Source organism: Pangasianodon hypophthalmus, chromosome 12, assembly GCF_027358585.1.
Source record: "Pangasianodon hypophthalmus isolate fPanHyp1 chromosome 12, fPanHyp1.pri, whole genome shotgun sequence".
Lineage (NCBI taxonomy): Eukaryota > Metazoa > Chordata > Actinopteri > Siluriformes > Pangasiidae > Pangasianodon > Pangasianodon hypophthalmus.
Genome location: NC_069721.1, coordinates 26,451,614 through 26,471,395, shown reverse-complemented (window position 1 = coordinate 26,471,395; position 19,782 = coordinate 26,451,614). Strand labels below are relative to the sequence as shown.

At 40.8% G+C, this 19,782-nt stretch overlaps 1 protein-coding gene across 1 annotated transcript; it reads right to left on the bottom strand.

The window, feature by feature from the left end:
* Positions 1–7,393: 7,393 nt before the first annotated feature.
* On the bottom strand, positions 7,394–16,047 carry LOC113547461 (acyl-CoA desaturase 1). The gene is made up of 7 exons (XM_026947812.3): positions 15,886–16,047; positions 14,982–15,213; positions 13,742–13,872; positions 12,880–13,085; positions 8,921–9,153; positions 8,351–8,551; positions 7,394–7,644 (listed from the first exon to the last, which is right to left on the bottom strand). The coding sequence occupies exons 1-6, from the start codon at positions 15,958–15,960 to the stop codon at positions 8,352–8,354; spliced, it is 1,077 nt and encodes a 358-aa protein (XP_026803613.3). The 5' UTR covers positions 15,961–16,047; the 3' UTR covers positions 7,394–7,644; position 8,351.
* Positions 16,048–19,782: the final 3,735 nt, after the last annotated feature.

The window sequence follows — 19,782 nt, the reverse complement described above, 5'->3', positions numbered from 1 at the left end:
ATGGAGAGAAAGGAAGAGATTGTTAGGTGAGCTTTTGTCCTCTAATGGTTAAGCACGATGTACTTTGCATGCAGAGTGCAAGCAGGGACTCCGGCAAGACTAGCTATGACAGCATAACTGAAAGGGAGAGCCAGAAGCTAACACAGACATGAGGGCACCCTGGGACATAAGGCAGCCAGCCACTCCACCGTCGACAAACCTGAGTGAACGTGTGAGAGTGGGGGGGCGACAGCATCCAAACATCCCATTTCACCACAACACTCTATGCCTGTGAAACCCTCCAGACCTGCCCCTGTACCTAAGAAAACTATTCACAAAAGGCTTGACTAAACAAATATGTTTTCAGCCTAGACTTAAACACTGAGACTGTGTCTGAGCCCCGAACACTAAGTGGAAGGCTGTTCCATAACTGTGGGGCTTTGTATGAGAAAGCTCTACCCCCAGCTGTAGCCCGCATTATTCGAGGTACCAACAAATAGCCTGCATCTTTTGATCTGAGTAGGCGTGACGGATCATAAAAGACCAAAAGTTCGCTCAGGTACTGTGGCGCGAGACCATTTAGTGCTTTATAGGTCAATAGTAGTATTTTATAATCAATACGAAATTTGATTGGGAGCCAATGCAGTGTGGATAAGATAGGGGTGATGTGGTCATATCTTCTGGTTCTAGTAAGGACTCTCGCTGCTGCATTCTGGACTAACTGGAGCTTGTTTATGCATCTACTGGAACATCCAGACAGTAAGGCATTACAATAATCCAACCTAGAGGTAACAAAAGCATGAACTAATTTTTCTGCATCGTGTAGTGACAATATATTTCTTATTTTAGCAATATTTCTGAGATGAAAGAAAGCAATCCTAGTTATATTATCTACATGAGCTTCAAAAGAAAGACTAGAGTCGATAATCACACCAAGGTCTTTTACTGCTGCACATGATGAAACAGAAAGGTCATCCAGAGTTATTATGTAATCAGAAAGCTTACTTCTAACTGCATGTGGTCCTAGTACAAGTACTTCTGTCTTGTCAGAATTAAGTAAGAGAAAATTAATAAGCATCCAGTTTCTAATGTCTTTTACACATTCCTCAACTTTATTAAGCTGGTGTCTGTCATCTGGCTTTGCTGAAACATACAACTGTGTGTCATCAGCGTAACAGTGGAAGCTAATACCATGCTTACGAATAATTTTGCCCAGAGGTAGCATATATAAAGAAAAGAGCAGTGGGCCTAAAACAGAGCCTTGCGGAACACCAAACTTTACCTTAGCATGAGAAGAGAAGTCACCATTTACGTTTACAAACTGATAACGATCAGTCAAATAAGACCTGAGCCAGGAAAGGGCTGTTCCCTTAACGCCTACTACATTTTCTAGTCTATTGAGGAGAATAGCATGATCAATGGTATCAAAAGCTGCACTAAGGTCAAGCAGCACCAGCAAGGAGACACAACCCTGATCAGAGGCCAGTAGTAAGTCATTTACAACTTTTACCAGTGCTGTCTCTGTGCTATGATGAGGCCTAAATCCTGACTGATACATTTCATGAATGTTATTCCTATGTAAGTATGAGCATAGCTGCTGTGCTACAACCTTTTCAAGGACCTTGGAGATAAAGGGGAGGTTTGATATTGGCCTGTAGTTGGACAGTTGACAGGGATTGAGGTCAGGTTTTTTAATCAGGGGCTTGATAACTGCTAATTTAAAAGATTTAGGTACATAGCCAATGCTAAGGGAAGAATTGATTATCTTTAAAAGAGGTTTGATTGTTTCAGGAATTATCTGTTTGAGGAAACAAGTAGGTAAAGGATCTAGCATACAGGTTGATGATTTTGATGATGAAATTAGTGAAATTAGTTCAGTCTCTTCAAGGGGACTAAAGCGTTGTAGTTGTTTATCTAATATTATCATATTATCATCTACAGGGTTAGTTATAGAACTGTCCGGTTTTAAATTAATAGTCTGAATTTCTAGCCTGATATTTTCAATTTTACCATTGAAAAAATTCATGAAGTCATCGCTGCTATATAATGATTGTGTGCGTGTTTCTATTGTGGTCTTATTCCTAGTTAATTTTGCTACAGTATTAAATAAGAATCTAGGATTATTTCTGTTATCTTCAATTAGGGTGGAGAGATACATTGATCTAGCAGCACTAAGAGCTTTCTTATAGCTCAATAGGCTCTCCTTCCATGCTATTTGAAATACTACCAAGTTAGTTTGACGCCATTTACGTTCTAGTTTTCGAGTGGTCTGTTTTAAAGTTCGTGTGTGATCGCTATACCAGGGTGCTAGCTTTTTCTCCCTAATTATTTTTCTTTTAAGTGGAGCTACCTTATCTAGTGAGTTGCAGAACGTTGATTCTAAACATTCAGTTGCCTGGTCAAGTTCTTCGGGATCAGACGGTGATCCAATCATGGTTGATAAATCTGGGAGATTACTGATAAAACTCTGTGCAGTTGTTGACGTGAACGTACGTTTGACACGGTGACGTGGCAAGGTGCATATACTATGATTAATACACATTTTAAATGAGATGAGGTAATGATCTGAGATAGCTTCAGACTGTGGACATGAGACTATATTTTCTATATTTAATCCGAATGTTAGTATTAAATCAAGAGTGTGACCACCACTATGGGTGGGTCCTATTACATTCTGATTAACCCCTACAGAATCTAGAATGGACACAACTGCTGTTCTCAGAGGGTCATCTGGATTATCAAAATGAATATTAAAGTCTCCAACAATTAATGCCTTGTCTAAAGAAACAACCAGGTTAGAGATGAAATCCGCAAATTCACACAGGAATTCAGAATATGGCCCTGGGGGTCTGTAAATAATAATTACTGGAATCACCTGGGTAGACTTATTTTTAGTGGCTACGTATGTTATGTTAGAATAAAGAACTTCAAATGCGTTGAATTTATGACTAGGTTTTTGTGTGACGGCTAGATTATCATTATAAATGACTGCGACGCCTCCTCCTTTGCCAGTTAGACGGGGCTGATGTATGTAACTGTACCCGGGAGGACTAGCTTCATTTAATGCTACAAACTCGTTTGGTTTAATCCACGTTTCTGTTAAACACAGTACATCAAACTCCTGATCAGTAATGGTTTCATTAACAATAAGCGCTTTAGACGTAAGAGATCTAATATTCAACAGTCCTAGCTTCAGATCAACGGTGCTGGCTATGCATTCGGTATGGTTTAATTTTATGTTAATTAGATTACTAAAACAAACTGTCTGAGTATGTCTATAATTTTGTTTAGCTCGGGGAACAGACACAGTCTCAATACGGTGGAACCTAAGTGACGACTCAGTGCAGCTAGCAGACGGTCGGTTTAGCCTGCTTGTCTGCTCCCTGGCCTTGGCCCTGGATTGTCACCGATTAACTAGGCCTGCTCTGAGACTATGTGCTATGCTGCAAGAAATGAGAGCAGCACCTTCCCGAGTGGGATGGACACCGTCCCGCCCTAACAGGCCAGCCTTGCCCTCAAAGTTAGTCCAATTATCTATAAAGCCCACATTGTTTTCGGAGCACCACCTGGACATCCAGCAGTTCAGCGACCATAACCTGCTGTAAGCTACATCGCCATGCCGCATTGGGATGGGGCCAGAGCATACTACAGCATCGGACATCGCCTTCGCTAATTTACACACCTCTACCAAGTTAATCTTAGTAACCTCAGACTGATGAAGGCGTATATCATTAGCTCCTACATGAATAACTATCTTTGAGAACCTGTGCTTGCCTAAGACCCTAAGATTACCTGCTATGTCCGGCGCCCTGGCTCCCGGTATACACCTAACTAAAGCTGCTGGTGCCCCTAAAGGCCTAGCTAATTTCACGTGCCGCAAGATAGAGTCACCTATAACCAGAGCTCTTTCAGGTTTCTCAGCGGGTGCTTCACTGAGGAGAGCAAACCTGTTGGACACGTGAAGCGGAGAGGAGTGGTGCTCCTGTGGGCGAGCCTTAGCGTTAGCTTTGGCTTTGCGATTATGCCGCCGAGTCGTCACCCATTCGCCCCGCTGTGAGGGCTCTAATGCCGGAGTTGGGGGATTACTAACTCCGCCTAAGGCATCCAGACTTTCCCCTACAGAAACTACGCTGCTCTCACTCTCACTAACCCTCTCTAGAGACTGGATGCGCACCTCTAATGCAGCAATCTTCTCCGTCAGAGAGCTAACTAACATGCATTTATCACAAATAAAGTTAATACTAACGACGGAGGAAGAGTGACTAAACATCCTGCACTCAACACACTGAACAAGCTGAATGTTAGACATGTTGTTTAACGCACCTTAGTCGAAGATTTGTTGATATTATTGTAGACGGCGTGGATCCGGTGTGAATGGATTTTACCCTTCCGGCTCCCAGACTCTTAAACATCATCTCAGCATCAGTGCTAGAAAGCTGCAACCCCTTGTTTTTCCTTGTTTTCCAAATCGCTAACGTTGTGGTTCCTGTCAAATAATTTACCAAACACACGTTCCTTCTATTTAAAAAGCTGTACTTCACTCCTCCAATAATGAATAATCCTCCACTGAAGATCAGCTGTTCACTTCTCTACAGGAGGTTTATACAGGGTTCTCCACCTGTCCCTCACAAGGAAGTCCGGCTCCAACAGTCCTCCAACCCATCCCTACCCAAGAGGTGACCCAGCTTCACAACACCGTTTCTCTGTAGGCATGCACAAACACTCATAGAGGACAGAAGCTTGGTCTGATTCATTGGTTTGAAAATCAGTGGTTCCTCTGGAACCCAGTGCCCCGGTTGATGGACCTCTCTTTCCACTCTAAAAACAGTTCTCCATGAATGCAGCATTGACCGGTAAAAGGGTGTAAACTCAGACAAACTAACCTCCCCCAGTTTTATTAAAAAGAAATGTCTGTCCAATCCGAGCTCATCTGCCTGCTGCAGAATTGCTCTTGCAAACCGAGTCAAAGCCAGGTCCTTACTGTACGATATTCTCTGTAATGTTTATATTCTGAAAGCATGAATCTGGCACCTAACATCCACTAAGCCTTGTCCTCCTTCCTGGACAGGAAGATAAAGTGCTGCTGCAGAAATCCAGTGCTCTCCACTCCAAAAGAAGTCCACGATTGTCCTTTCTAGCTTACGGATCAGTTCATCAGGTGGCTCCATGACTATAGTTCTATGCCACAGGGTAAAGGCAGCAAGGTTGTTTACAACCAGAACTCTCCGTCTGTATGACAATTGTGGTAATAGCCATTTCCATTTAGACAACCAGGCAAATGTTTTGTCTGAAACTGTTTGTTTCCTAAAAAAAATAACTAAAATTTTCCCTCCTTCCCTTCTCCACAGTAATAAATTTTAGACTTCATGTGAAAACTATAATGAATTTCACTTTTTGACCACGTAGTACACAGTTATAGAAGGGAATGATTTATAATCGCACTATCGGGTGTCACCCAGACGAGGATCTCTAAAGCTGTTTTGTGACAATATCCATTGTTAAAAGCATTTTACCAATAAAACTGAATTGAATTATCATTGGAATTTTTTTTTTTTTTTTTTTTGGCGCAAAACATTTTGATTCTTGGATGGCCCAAGCAGGCCATTAGATTGATGTAGATTGATGTACCAAAAAAGACCTTCATTTCCTCCGATGTGGTGTTCAGAGACAAACATCTAACCTGCAGCTTACTTTGATTTGTAAATGCTGCCAAATCCTCAAAGACTTTACTGTTAATGTACTGGGAAAGTACTGAATTGGACTCCAGGTTGCATGGGTTGTAGAGTCATCTTGGTAATCAGTGGCTGAGGCAACACAGGTATAAATCTATTGAAAAATGGAAAAACACAAAGGAGTGTAAATAACTTTAATTAAGTAAGTTTTGTACATGTAATAAAAAAACTTTTCATTTAAGAATATAGATTTTTTTGATATTTGATATATTTATCTATGTCTATCAAATCACCTGATCTCCCTTAATAATTTTGTACAAAGTTCTGTCTCCTACAACATGCTTTTATTTTAAACAGTACTATAAACAGGCTTTTATTTTAAGACGTAGTTAAGTAAAATTCTCTCTGACCTTTTTTTTTTTAAATTCCTGACGTGTTAATAAACAAGAAAAAGTATGGATATCATTGTAAATGTTCATGGTACAGCAGGACTTAAATGGCTAACTGAAATTAGAAAAGGAGGGATGTAAAAACCTAATGTGCATGCCAAAGGACATAAATGAATAGACTGGGTCTCAGGAGGATATATCATGTGCACATGCGTGAGCCTCGATTGGCCAATTCTGGCTTGAATTAGCAGAAATAAGTTGCACTTGAAATTTGTTAATGGAACACACCAAGATTGGAATGACCTGTTATGCTAAATCACGTGACGCTATTTCACACGCTAGCTCAGTGGTTAAGACGTTGGACTCCTGATCGGAAGGTTGAGAGTTCAAATCCCAGCACCGTCAAGCTGCCACTGCTGGGCCCCTGAGCAAGGCCCTTAACCCTCAACTGCTCAGTTGTATAAATGAGATAATTGTAAGTCGCTCTGGATAAGGGCGTCTGCCAAATGCCATAAATGTAAATGTAAATTTCAAATAAGCTCCATTTTTTTTTTAGCTTACTTCATGGAATACCCCCATGTATCTGTTTGCGTGTTATGTAAGTAATAAACACTGTGTTGCTGTTATCGTGAAATACTGAGTGACAGATAATCCAAAACTGATTATTTTCCTATAAAAACACATCGCTGTGTTTTATTTCTATCACTACAATTTGCAAAAGTTGAAAAGTTTTTATAAAATTTAAATTACATTTGACTAATTAAATAATATTACATAGTACTTTTTTTAATCTATTTGTAGTTACATTTAATGTTGTGGAAAGTCGCTGAAACAAATTAGTTCCTGTTGTGACTTATGTTATAGCAGCTATAAATAGTTGTTCCAAGCCTCTTTTCTCTCTCATCAAGTTAATAAGACAAAAACACAAAAAAACCAACAAAAAAAAAAAAACACAGCTCGTCTTGCTACTGAGAAACCGCAAAGAAGCGTAAACTCCTCTGTCCTGAAAATGTCAGAAAACTTAATGTTACAGCTTTACCTCTGACTGATACAAAGCGCTGACACTGGAGACTCCTTCCATCAATGTTACAGAAAACTTCACCATATCAACAATTTGATTACAGGTCCCTGTACGAGTGGTTACTATGGAAATAATGATGTATTAGAACAAAAACATTAATATAAACCTTTGATTTGCAGCTGCACTACTGTCAGAGCTGCTGTTATGGAAAATTCAATCAACATCTTCTGACCAATCAGAATCAACAACACTGTGGGATAAATAAATGTATCTTGGTGTTCAGTGGAGATGAAGGAGTTTCATTGCTGCGATATTTTACTGTTTTATCAACTTTTATTAATTGTGCAGAAATTCCTTGCATGCACACACCACACCCCCCCAAAACCCAAACACACACACACACACACACACACACACACGCACATTCAGTTCTGCTACATTTAATGTACAAAACATTTATTTCAGCATGTGAGAATTTGAAGCTCCTCAAGTGATCTAAACTCTTCTCCACTTGTGCATGTACAGCGTGACAACGCCCACGTCTTGACTTCATCCGGAGATGATCAGAGACACATCACTGCAGCTGAGACACACACAAATATAAACTTCAGTAATAGTGCAGTGGGAAGTTGGAACTTGGAATTATGTCATTTTCAACCTCTGTGCATTCAAGCTTCAGAGTGGGGAAAAACCAGTGACGTGTCCACATTCGTCTAATTCTAGCAACAATGTAGGCAGCAGATATTAGTGATATGAGTGATGAATATACCTCCTTAAAACACACACACACACACATACAACAGGGGTTATAATGGGGCGGAGTTACGATAAAAAAAGGGATTATAATGGGGCAGAGTTAAGATTAAAGTTGGGGTGGAATTAAAATGGATGTGGGAAGTTACAACAGGGATGGAGTTAAAAGAAGGAAAGTGATGAGCGTGATTCATATATCATATGATCTGTCTGTCTATCTTTTGCCCTTTGCACATCATCTGGAAGGAAACGTTCTAACAGCATCAGGAGCTGAGTGAACTCATGCATAGTAAATGATATCATTTATTTATTTTACATATATACTGCATTATCCACTATAGAACACTTACAATTAGAAGTGTTGACTGAATTATTCACTCCTATAATGTTTATAATAATTGCTAATTAATTTGAAGTATTTATTGTGTTATCTACTCCTGTGGGCTTTTTAATGATTATCAATTTTTTGACATATTTCCCACAATGTCCACTCCCATGGCATTTATAATAACTGTAAATTAATGAGAAGTTTTTACTTTATCCATTCTTGTGGCTCCCGTCCCCAGTGCGTTTGGCGCGGGCCATGACGAGCTTAGTGGGGACACGGCGGCGGTCTTTAGCCAGACCCAGAACACACATGAGGTCGATGAAGCAGGTGGTGAGGTTCAGCTTGCAGCCAAACTCACTGGTAGCATAGTCATATGGAAAGGTGTGGTGGTAGTTATGATATCCTTCACCTGAAAAATGAATAATTGATCATTTATATTAATGAGAAAATTCATGAGAAGAACAGTACACACAGAGTCATTACTGATCTACATGTTTAAAGAATAACACCAGACCTAAACATGCAATCTGTCTGTGAAAATGTGCAGGAGATGTAGAGCGTATATGAGCAGGAGATGTAGAGCATATATGAGCAGCAGATATTCAGCATATATGAGCAGGAGAAATAGAGTGTATATGAGCAGCAGATATTCAGCGTATATGAGCAGCAGATATTCAGCGTATATGAGCAGGAGAAATAGAGAGTATATGAGCAGCAGATATTCAGCGTATATGAGCAGGAGAAATAGAGTGTATATGAGCAGAAAAGTAAATCACACCGATGGCGCTGAAGGTGACAAAGCGGTTCTCCCGCGGGCTGATGTTCACGTCGTATGGCCGGTTCCCCCACATGTGGGCGGCACTGTTCACTAACCAGGTGGCATTTAGCACCAGCGTGTACCTGAGGAGGGCAGGTACAAAAAACCCCACCCACAGAGACTCCGTCCATAGGAACCATGGCAACATTGTTGGGATAAGGAAGCACATCACTACCACAGAGGACTTATAGAACCTGAAAAGACAGACAGACAGAAAGTAAGAAAGAAAGCATTACATTTTATCCCTTATATCCCTCAGGTCATCATTCTCTGCCTCCACTGCTCGCTCTTTCCATCCACACACACATTCCTTATCCCGCTTTCCATCCATCTCTTCTCTATACATGTCTCCTCCATCTCTCCTTTCATCTCCACATCCTTTTCTTCATCTCATCATATATCCTTCCATCCACCATCTCCCCTCCCCATCCATCGATCTCTCTCCAGCCACCTATTCCCTCCTCACCCATGTCATCCTTCCAACCCTTCATTACTATATTTATCCATCTATCCTTCTTTCCATCCACCATTCCTCCCTTGGTAGCTTAGGTTATTCATAATGCTAAAATTTCAGACACACACGCACAGGTAGCGGTATTATAAAAATATAGGCTACAGGACACCAACCAAGTTTGGATGCTTGTTTCACTTATTTATGCATTTAGGGACACTGCATTCTCTCACCAGAGGTTTTCAAATACTACTACTTATCTCCACACTTGTAACAGAACTGTGAAAACAGGTCTATCATCATAAGCATAGTTTATAAAAGTGTATTTAAAGCAGGGCCACATCAGCATTTTTGTCAGCCCTTGAAGGGCGTAAAGCTATCAATTTTTAATACATTATTATTTATTCTACCACTTAAAACTAATAACCTAGGCTCTGAAACTGCAGTAGCTATAATATAATGCTTATAGGAAAAAGCTAGAACAGAAATAAATCTGCTGTATCTATACCATTATTTTGCACAGTAGCTGCTATGTGATGATGTTCATAAAAGGTCAGTGAAGTCATCCATATTTAACTGCCCATCAAACACACCGATCAGCCATAACATTAAAACCACCTAGTTACAATGGCACCTGTCAAGGGTTGAGATATATTAGGCAGCAAGAGATATATTGGAAGCAGGAAAACTGGCACCAGGATGCACTATGGGAAGAAGGCAAGCTGGCGGAGGCAGTGTGATGCTCTGGGCAATGTTCTGCTGGGAAACCTCGGGTCCTGGCCTTCATGTGGATGTTACTTTGACATTTACCACCTACCTAAACATTCCTGCAGACCGAGTTACACCCCTTCATGGAAACGGTGTTCCCTAATGGCAGTGACCTCTTTCAGCAGGATGATGCTCCCTGACACACTGCAGAAACTGTTCAGGAATGGTTTGAGGAACATGACGAAGAGTTCCCCAGATCTCTATCCGATCGAGCATCTGTGGGGTGTGCTGGCCATCAAGTCCGATCCATGGAGGCCACATCTCACAGCTTACAGGACTTAAAGGATCAGATGCTAATGTCTTGGTGCCAGAAACCACACACACCTTCAGAGGTCTTGTGGAGTCCGTGCCTCGATGGGTCAGAGCTGTTTTGGCAGCACAAGGGGAACCTACACAACATTAGGCAGGTGGTCATAATGTTATGGCTGACCGGTGTAAATGAGATATCACGTTCTGCTATGACCAACATTGTTTTCATATAACGTTCACTAACAAGGCTTTCAAATAATTTGCTGGGAATTTCTCATCTGCATCAGAGTTTAAACTATACCATTTTATTTTTCATGGATAACTTTGCACTATCGTTTTCATTTGTACTTTTACCTTTTCCCTACTGATGCATTTTCATTTTCTCTAAGAATGCTTTTGTTTTTTCATCTAAAGACAGCAAAACGAGGCCATCCACGTCGGATCTGCCTAAAATCATCTCCAAAAGGCTTTGACTAAGGTACGTTAAACATTCATCATGGCAAATATTTAGCTTGTTCAGTGTGTCAAGTGCAGGATGTTTAGTCATTCCTCTGTAGTTAGTAGTAGCTTGCTTTATGAAATTATTGATAGTCAGCTCTCTGACGGAGAAGATTGCAGCATTAGAGGTGCGCATCCAGACTCTAGAGAGGGTTAGTGAGAGTGAGAGCAGCGTAGTTTCTGTAGGGGAAAGTCTGGATGCCTTAGGCGGAGTTAGTAATCCCCCAACTCCGGCATTAGAGCCCTCACAGCGGGGCGAATGGGTGACGACTTGGTGGCATAATCGCAAAGCCAAAGCTAACACTAAGGCTCGTCCACGGGAGCACCACTCCTCTCCGCTTCACGTGTCCAACAGGTTTGCTCTCCTCAGTGAAGCACCCGCTGAGAAACCTGAAAGAGCTCTGGTTATAGGTGACTCTATCTTGCGGCACGTAAAATTAGCTAGGCCTTTAGGGGCACCAGCAGCTTTAGTTAGGTGTATACCGGGAGCCAGGGCGCCGGACATAGCAGATAATCTTAGGGTCTTAGGCAAGCACAGGTTCTCAAAGATAGTTATAAGTTACAAGAGAAGAGCATAACAAATAATCTATGTTCTAACCCCCACACAAATCCACCCCCCACTCCCTCTGTCTCTCTGCCTCTGTCCTCTCTGCCTCGGTCCTCTCTGCCTCTGTCCTCTCTCTCGATGAGTGATCATGACCTCTTCTGCTCTCCAGACCTGCCTGATCCATCCTGAAGCCCTACTTCTGCTTGGAGCCTCTTTCACCTGAAAATCTCTTACTGCTGCTGAGGATGGCCCACATGGATAGCCTAAAGATCACCATGAGAACACTGTGGATGGTACACAGACTTTATTTTATTTTAGGGTAAAATTGGTTGACAAAAGCTTGTGCACTGAATGATTAAAACAACAAATTCATGCCATAACCACTCCTATTTCCATATTGAGCATGTCACACTTCTCAACTGAACAGTGCAGATTACACAATCATTTTATTTAGTATATTTCCTCATTCCTCTTAAAATGAATTCCCAGCCACTGCCAACACCAGACGCGTTTCTAAATAGTTTTTAGACGAGAGTCTGAATCTTATCAAGCACAGCAGATAGATGTTGATTTTAACGTGAGTTTGTGAGATGAAAGAGCCCTGCATATTGCTGCATGCAGAATGCTGCAGGTACAGATCTGCTGTGAATGCTAGATAGTGCAAAAAAAGTTTATTAGTAGTGTAATACTGTATGTTCTGATATTATTATAATTTTTTTTTATAGTTCACATTGGCCAAATGAAACAAGTCCTGGCCTCATGAGAGGCAAAATCTTCATATCTCCAACCATTATGCATTCCAAGAACATGCACATCACGTGGCTCAGTCTCTCCTGTCCAATAATAGATTTCATTGTACTGCTGTTCAATGACAATAAAAGCATTCTATTCTATTCTAGATCACAAGCAATTTTTTAAAAAATGAGAGGCAGTTTAGAAAAGGAGCACTCCTCTGATGCATTGGTAAGGCTAGATCCACATTTGGAAAAATATTTTGCAGACTGCCTGAAATTATTCAAAAATCTCGTTATGCTTAGAAAGCAGATCAATGTCAGTATGTAGACACTACATGGTTTTTTGTTGTATTCCCGCTTTCTCACGATATAATTAGTCTACTTCTTACTTGTCAATCATGCAGCTGACACGAACAACAGGCCGACCAGGGACCCCCTCCGAGCTCAGGCCCTAGAGCTGCAGCCCCATCTAGCCCCTATTATAATCCACGTGTAATGGACCGTCGGCATTCCCAATATGAACAAGTACTCATCACCAATACAGGCGATATCAAAAGTTTATCACCAATATGGGCGGACAATTGGCAGACCCACCGCCCACCCAGCCATAACTTCTGCACGCTCTGGCTCTCACACCATGTTGTCCACTCATATATACCGTCATTGGTCTCACCTTCTCTGGAACATGACAACTTTGTCATTCTTGAGGTCACTGAGCTCCAGTTTTTGTCCATTCTCAATGACACTGGGGTGTTTCCTCACGAGCAGCCAGCCAACATGAGCAAAGAAGAATCCCCGAGAGGCATTATGGGGGTCTGCGTCCGTCTCTGAGTACTTATGATGGGCACGATGGTCTCGAGACCACTCAAAAATATCATTCTGATAAACAGACAAAAAAAAGTACATTATACATTTCTATCACATGTATTAATGAGTTATTAAACAGTTACATTGCTGCAGAAGTAATTAGCATGTAACCAAAACGCAGGACTGTATCTGTATTTAGATTTAAACCTGAAGTGGGCATGGTTTAACGTTTTTCCTTTTTTTAATCAGTCAAAACTAGATGTGCACAGGAATTTTTTTAAATCCCATCTGCACAGTTATTTTTTATTTATTTGTATTTGCCCATTATTTTCAAATTTAGTTGGTTCTACATCCCAAAATAATCTAACTAGTAGCCAAATTTAAACCACTGCAACTCTGACCAGGCAGTTAGTAAGGATGAATGAACACTGTAAATGGATCATGCATAGCCACACATTCATTTTAATGGTTATTTTAATGTCCATGTTAATGTCCATGTTGATCTTCATGGTTACACAATTGTTTAATGCTAATGAACATGATCTATATCTGTCTGTTTCGCTCGCATGTAACAGCACGAAAGTAAAAACCTCTTTGTTGCGTCCTGAGGGATCCCAGTCCTGACATGTTTACTGTAAACCAGACGCCCTGTGAACCTTTCCGACAAAACAGTTTGTGGTTTAAAGCATGTGTTATTATGTTTGTGTGTGTGTGTGTGTGTGTGTTACCTGGAAAGCCATGGAGTTACCGACAGCGAGGAAGATTCGTAAAGGCAGTGAGGCTTTATATGATCTGTGACTCCAGAGTCTGTGCGCTCCTGCAGTTACACCCAATGCACTGAACACAAAACAGAACACAGCTACACGCACACACACACACACACACAAATACACACACACAAATACACACACACATGGCACACAGCTAAGCAACATTTGTTTGTCATCTAGCAAGCTATAAAAAAGTCACAACTAACATAAACTATATGGCCAAAAGTATGTGCACCCCTGACCATCAGACCCATATATCCTTGTTGAATGTCTCACTCCAGATTTATTCCCCATGTGTTTGCTGTTATAATGAGCTCCACTCTTCTGGGAAGCTTTCCACTAGATGTTGGAGCGTGGCTGTGGGGATTTGTGTTCATTCAGCTACAAGAGCATTAGTGAGGTCAGGCGCTGATGTTGGGATGTCGAGGAGGTCTGGGGTTCAGTCGGTGTTCCAGTTCATCCCAAAGGTGTTCAGTGGGGTTGAGGTCAGGGCTCTGTGCAGGACACTCCAGTTCTTCCACTCCAACCTTCACACACCATGTCTTCATGGAGCTCGCTTTGTGCACAGGGGCATTGTCATGCTGGAACAGGTTTGAGTCTCTTAGTTCCAGTGAAGGGAAACTGTAAAGCTACAGCACACAGAGACGTTCTACACAACTGTGTGGTAAGAGTTTGAGGAAGAACCACATACGGGTGTGATGGTCAGGGGTGCACATACTTTTGTCCACATGGTGTAATATTAGGTCTACATCTTCTGAAGTACACCAATGTTACAAATACAATATAATTTGCTAATGATAGCTAATAAGGAGCTGAAGAAATTCAATGTTATCTATCTATGGCATCTAACCTGTTTGTCACCTGTTTGTCCATTGTGAACATTGTGGTCAGGAAGGAGTTGGCTTCTGTGTTAGCTAGCTAAAGTTCTTGTTCCTGCATGACATTACACTTGTTGGAAGTTTAAATTCCCCAGAGATGTTGTAGTGGCCATTTCATTATTATTCAAACTGGTCTATCACAGTGAGATTTTAGGAAGGCATTCAGTTTTATGTCATATGACATATGAAGTGGCCATGCTTCATACTAGGGCGGCACTGATAAGATCTGTGTATGTGATAAGATTGTAAAGTATTTGTAAAGTGTGATGTGATGTGTGAAAAGATTATGGCACAGTGTAAACATAAATATATGGACTCACTCCACAGCAGTGTGTATGCTGAAGCCGAGGGGATGAGGACAAGTGCGTACAGAGCCGCAGTGTGAAGCATACTCATCAGCACCACGTTTCTCCACACCACCACCACTGGAGCATCTCTACGCTGAGTACGTGAGCGTGTGGGAGTGTGTTTGAGATCACACTCATCCTCCAGGAGTGCAGAACCTGTTCCTGCACATCTGTCATCCACCGCTGTCATTTCCACACGTTCAATCTGCAAAGATCACAACGTTCTGGACATTATAACAACAATCAGGAAGATAACACAGTATTAAACAGCTCTCTGTTCTAGCGTTTCGGACAGAGCTACTGCTCTAAGAAGAACCTGAGCTTGTGACGGAAAAGAAACCCTGCACTTATGCACACACACTCACACACACTCACACACACAGTTAAAACAGCGTTAATACAAAGTTAATATTAAATAATATTAAAGTCTGACACTGATGCTGTGACTGTACTACATCTGAATCATCTGCTTCTCTTGCATAGCTGTACATAACATCTGTACCGAGTCTACGCTGCCTTAAGGATATCGTGTCTTCTGTACAGTTTTTTTTATTCTTATTATTATGTGTTTTCAGATCTGTGTAAAGCTGGAGGTTTCACTAACCAAGTCAAATTCCTACTGTGTGTGAGCACACCTATCAGTAAAGCTCTTTCTGATTCTGAATAAGCTGTAGTACATTTTATCTCTCTCTCTCTCACACACACACACACATACACACATACACACACACACACACACACTCACACACACACACACACACTCACACTCACACACACACAGTTTCAGGTTTAAGTGTCCCACTTCACCTTTTCTCCCACTTCAGCCACCGTGTATAAATAAATAAAGTAATAAATGCATGTGTGTGTGTTTACTCACCTGGCGAGTGGGAAGAAAGCTGAATTCCGCGGAGGAGAAAAGCGCAGAGATGAAGCTCAGAGTGAAGCGCTGCATGAGGAGAGCGCGTGCGTGTGTGCGGAGTTTTAAACCCCGTGCTGTAGCGCTGCAGATGCTCGCGCTCCTATTGGTCAGTCAGTTTGATGCCACTCGATTCTGCGCTTCTGATTGGCTGATAATCATCTGCTGTTCAGGAGACTTCCTTCTTACTCATATCACTCTTTTTATTCATGCGCTCATGTTCCAGGATTGAGAATTACACATACATACACACACATATAACAATAAAAACATAAAAATAAGCACAAAAGACCACATTTACAGATAGAAATAAAATAATAAAACACAGATTGCTGCAGGAAAAAAAAGAATGTTGTTAATCAGACGCAGTTGCAATAAAATATAACCTGATATTTAACCCTGTACTGCACATTACTTCCTCATGGCCACATTATTACTATTATTATTATTATTATTACTATTGTTGTTGTCGTTGTTGTTGTTATCTTTATTATATATAGCACTTTGCATTTATGTCCATGCTGAACTTACCTGTGAGATACATTGTCTTTATATTTGTGCTATGGCAGTAATCGGTAATTGGACAATGTTCCATAACCAGGCGCATGTTATTCCCTCATTATTTCATTATTCTGTCAGTGAAGGAACTGCTCATACCACCTCCTGGCGTGGGCGAGTACGGCTGCCAGTGGAGCTGGTTCTCTTGTATTTATTCATTGATGTGACTGCTAAGAAAGGAGCAGGATGAATTCTGAAGTGTACAGGGCGATATTATCTGCTCATAGACGGAGCTTCACATTGCATATGGACAATGACTCAAATACTTCAAAAATATTTAAGGTAAAGAAGTGGAATGCACTGTAATAGCCAAGTCAATCCCCTGAGCTCATTCCAAATGAGCCACAAAGACAATTAATTATGCTTTACATTTTACCCAGCACACAGTTCTAATATAGAAGTAGTTGATAGAGCCAAAAGCTTCACCCAACTAACAGCTTTCACCTGGACAATCCTGGGGCACATCTGCAGTCCTCTTTCATAGCTAAAAAAAAGTTTCACTAGCTGTTAACAAAAGTGGATAGTGTGGCTATAAACGATGTAACCCTAATTAGGGAGAAAAAAATTAACACACTTGAATAATGAGGTTTCCTTCTTGAAGCCCGAAATTTCCTTCTGAGATACACTCCTCTTACTGAAGGTGTTAAATCTGTGGTCAGTGGTGTTTAAGTATGAGTGGTTTAAGTCTGTAAAATATATTTTTATACACACATACACTATACGGCCAAAAGTACGTGGACATCTGACCAATCACATCCATATATGTGTTTGCTGAACATCCCACTTCAGATTTAGTCCCTCTTGCTTGTAAAGCTGCTTCGTGAAAATGTCCATTGTTAAAGGCACTATACAAATAAAATTGAATTGAATTGAATTACTCTTTCACAACTGTAAAGTCAAACAGCACTATTGAGTATGTTGAAAGGATCTTCAGTACAAGCATTTTTTTTAAAAAAATTTTGTTTAATATCCAAACCCAAATCATCATTCACTGAAGAATGGGTGAGACTTGGGCATCAACTGTTTTAGTAAGCGCAGTAATTAGGCTATTCAAGTTGGACTGTGCACAGTAATCCATAGGCTATCAATGTGGGGAAATCCTCAGCAGCAGCATGTGATTCTCAAGTAAAAGAAGCTCCAAACAAAAGTAGTTCACCAGGATGGGTCAAACAGTATACTTTTGCAAGACAATGTGTCATGACAGTTCTACTTTGCCACATATGTATATTGTTAGTTAATGTTTATGCCTGTAATTGTGATGATGTTGATATCATTAATAAGCTCCTTTCCAGTCTCCCAAACTGAAGATTAAGTTGTTTGGAAGCATTTGTAAACTTAACAGTCACAGTATTAACATCAAAACCAAGAAGTTGGCTTCCATAAAGCACAGAACATGACATGCTCATGCAGGTGTGTCCTTCCACATGAACTATATTGGGCTTAATGAGACATAACGATAGCTGGCATAATGGGACAAAAATAACACATTTGTCTACATCCCCCTCTGTTAGTTTAGTACGTCTTTTTTTCTTTTAAGTCATTCACAAATATTAAACTTACTCCTGCATTATACTAACAAATGCAAACCATAAATATGGCTCTGTGACCAATTAGGAAAAATACTTAGGAATGGGTTTAACAACTCTGCCATATCTGCTATGATAGGCTGCTGTGTTACTGGTTCCACAGAAGAGTTTTGCTCAGCATTTGTTGTATTTCTTGAGAACTAGGTCCAGGATCTGAAGTTCAGTCTGTGCTTGAGGTGGCTGGGGCTCCGCCACGGGAAGATGTTGATTCCTGCAATACTCATTGCCTTCAGACTCTACAATGTAGGATCTGGGGTCAGTCTTCTTGATCACTCCAGTCTTGTCATGGCCTTTAGATGTCTGAAGTTAGACAGCCTGAGAATAATGCAGGTGAGAGAGTAGTTTGGAGCTCTGAGCATAGTATGCCTTTGACATTGTTCTTTGCTTTGACAGCTGAGTCTTGATTGTCATGGTGTTCAATGACTTTGGCTTCAACAGGTGTATGCTGACAGGTGGGTTAGAGCATGTTGCTCTGGACATTAATCTTTGTGCAGGTGAACTCAGTGTGGTATTTCAAGGTATGTTCCAAAGGGTCCTGACACTTCACTGATACTGGGTATAAACTTGCTAAGGTAATTTGTCATACCTAAATGCCATAGAGAAGCTTTGTCTTCAGGTGGAAGCATTTCGCTTATTGCCTGAACCTTGGCAGGGTCAGGTTTTAATCGTTGATCAGTGAAGACATATCCAACATAGCTTATTTCTACGAGCTGGAACTTACACTAGAGGGGATTCAACATCATCTTAACTCGTGTGTCCTGTTTAGTACTTTCCTCAATTTCTCATGATGTTTTTTTCACTTCTTTCCCACCAACAATAATGTCATCAACAATTACGGCACATGGATATCTAGCGAGATTTGTTCCATTGCTCTTGATAGACTTCTGATGCCGAATGTATGCCAAATGGCATCCTTAGGAAACCATATTGGCCAAATGGGGTGGGAAAAGTAGTGCGAAGGGAAGATTCATAATCCAGTTTGATTTGCCAGAATGCTAGCATTGGACATTTGTGAAGCCAATTTATGAGCAATTCAATTGCCCCATATCCACTTTCAGTTCGAGTGATTTACCATTGACAGTAATACAGCAATGGATTTCTGTTTTTTCTGTTACTTTTTCTTCTACTGTTCTAATTTCACAAGCATCTAGTCAATTTTGCATGACTCATCACTTCTATTTGTGTAATTTTCTGTTACCTATTTGACCTGCAATGTGACTTAAATTGGTTGAACTTCTTGCAGTAATGGCACTGTTTTTCATATGCTTTGCACTGATCTTGCCTTGCTGGATGATTTAATTCAATTCAATTCAATTCATTTTTATTTGTATAGCGCTTTTTACAAAGGTCATTGTCTCAAAGCAGCTTGAAATTTAAATTCAATTTAAACCGCAGTTTTTGCAGTTTGTGGTGTCCTTTGTTGTAGACTGGTCCTTTCACTGCTTTTTTGGTCCTTATGTCCTTTTCTTAAATGGTGCATGCCATGACACTCACTGCTGAGCTGCAGGGGAAAGCAAGCACTCCTGTGTGTTGCTCAGCAAGCTTGTTTATCTGGCAGGTTCTAATGGCTTTAGTTAGAGTCAGTTCACTTTCTCTGAGTAGCATGTTTCTGACACTGTCACCTCATATTCCACACACCAGCCTACCCATACTCAGTTTGTCTTGTAAGGTCCTAAAGTTGTGTGTTTTTGCATCATTTCTCAGTGCACTTACG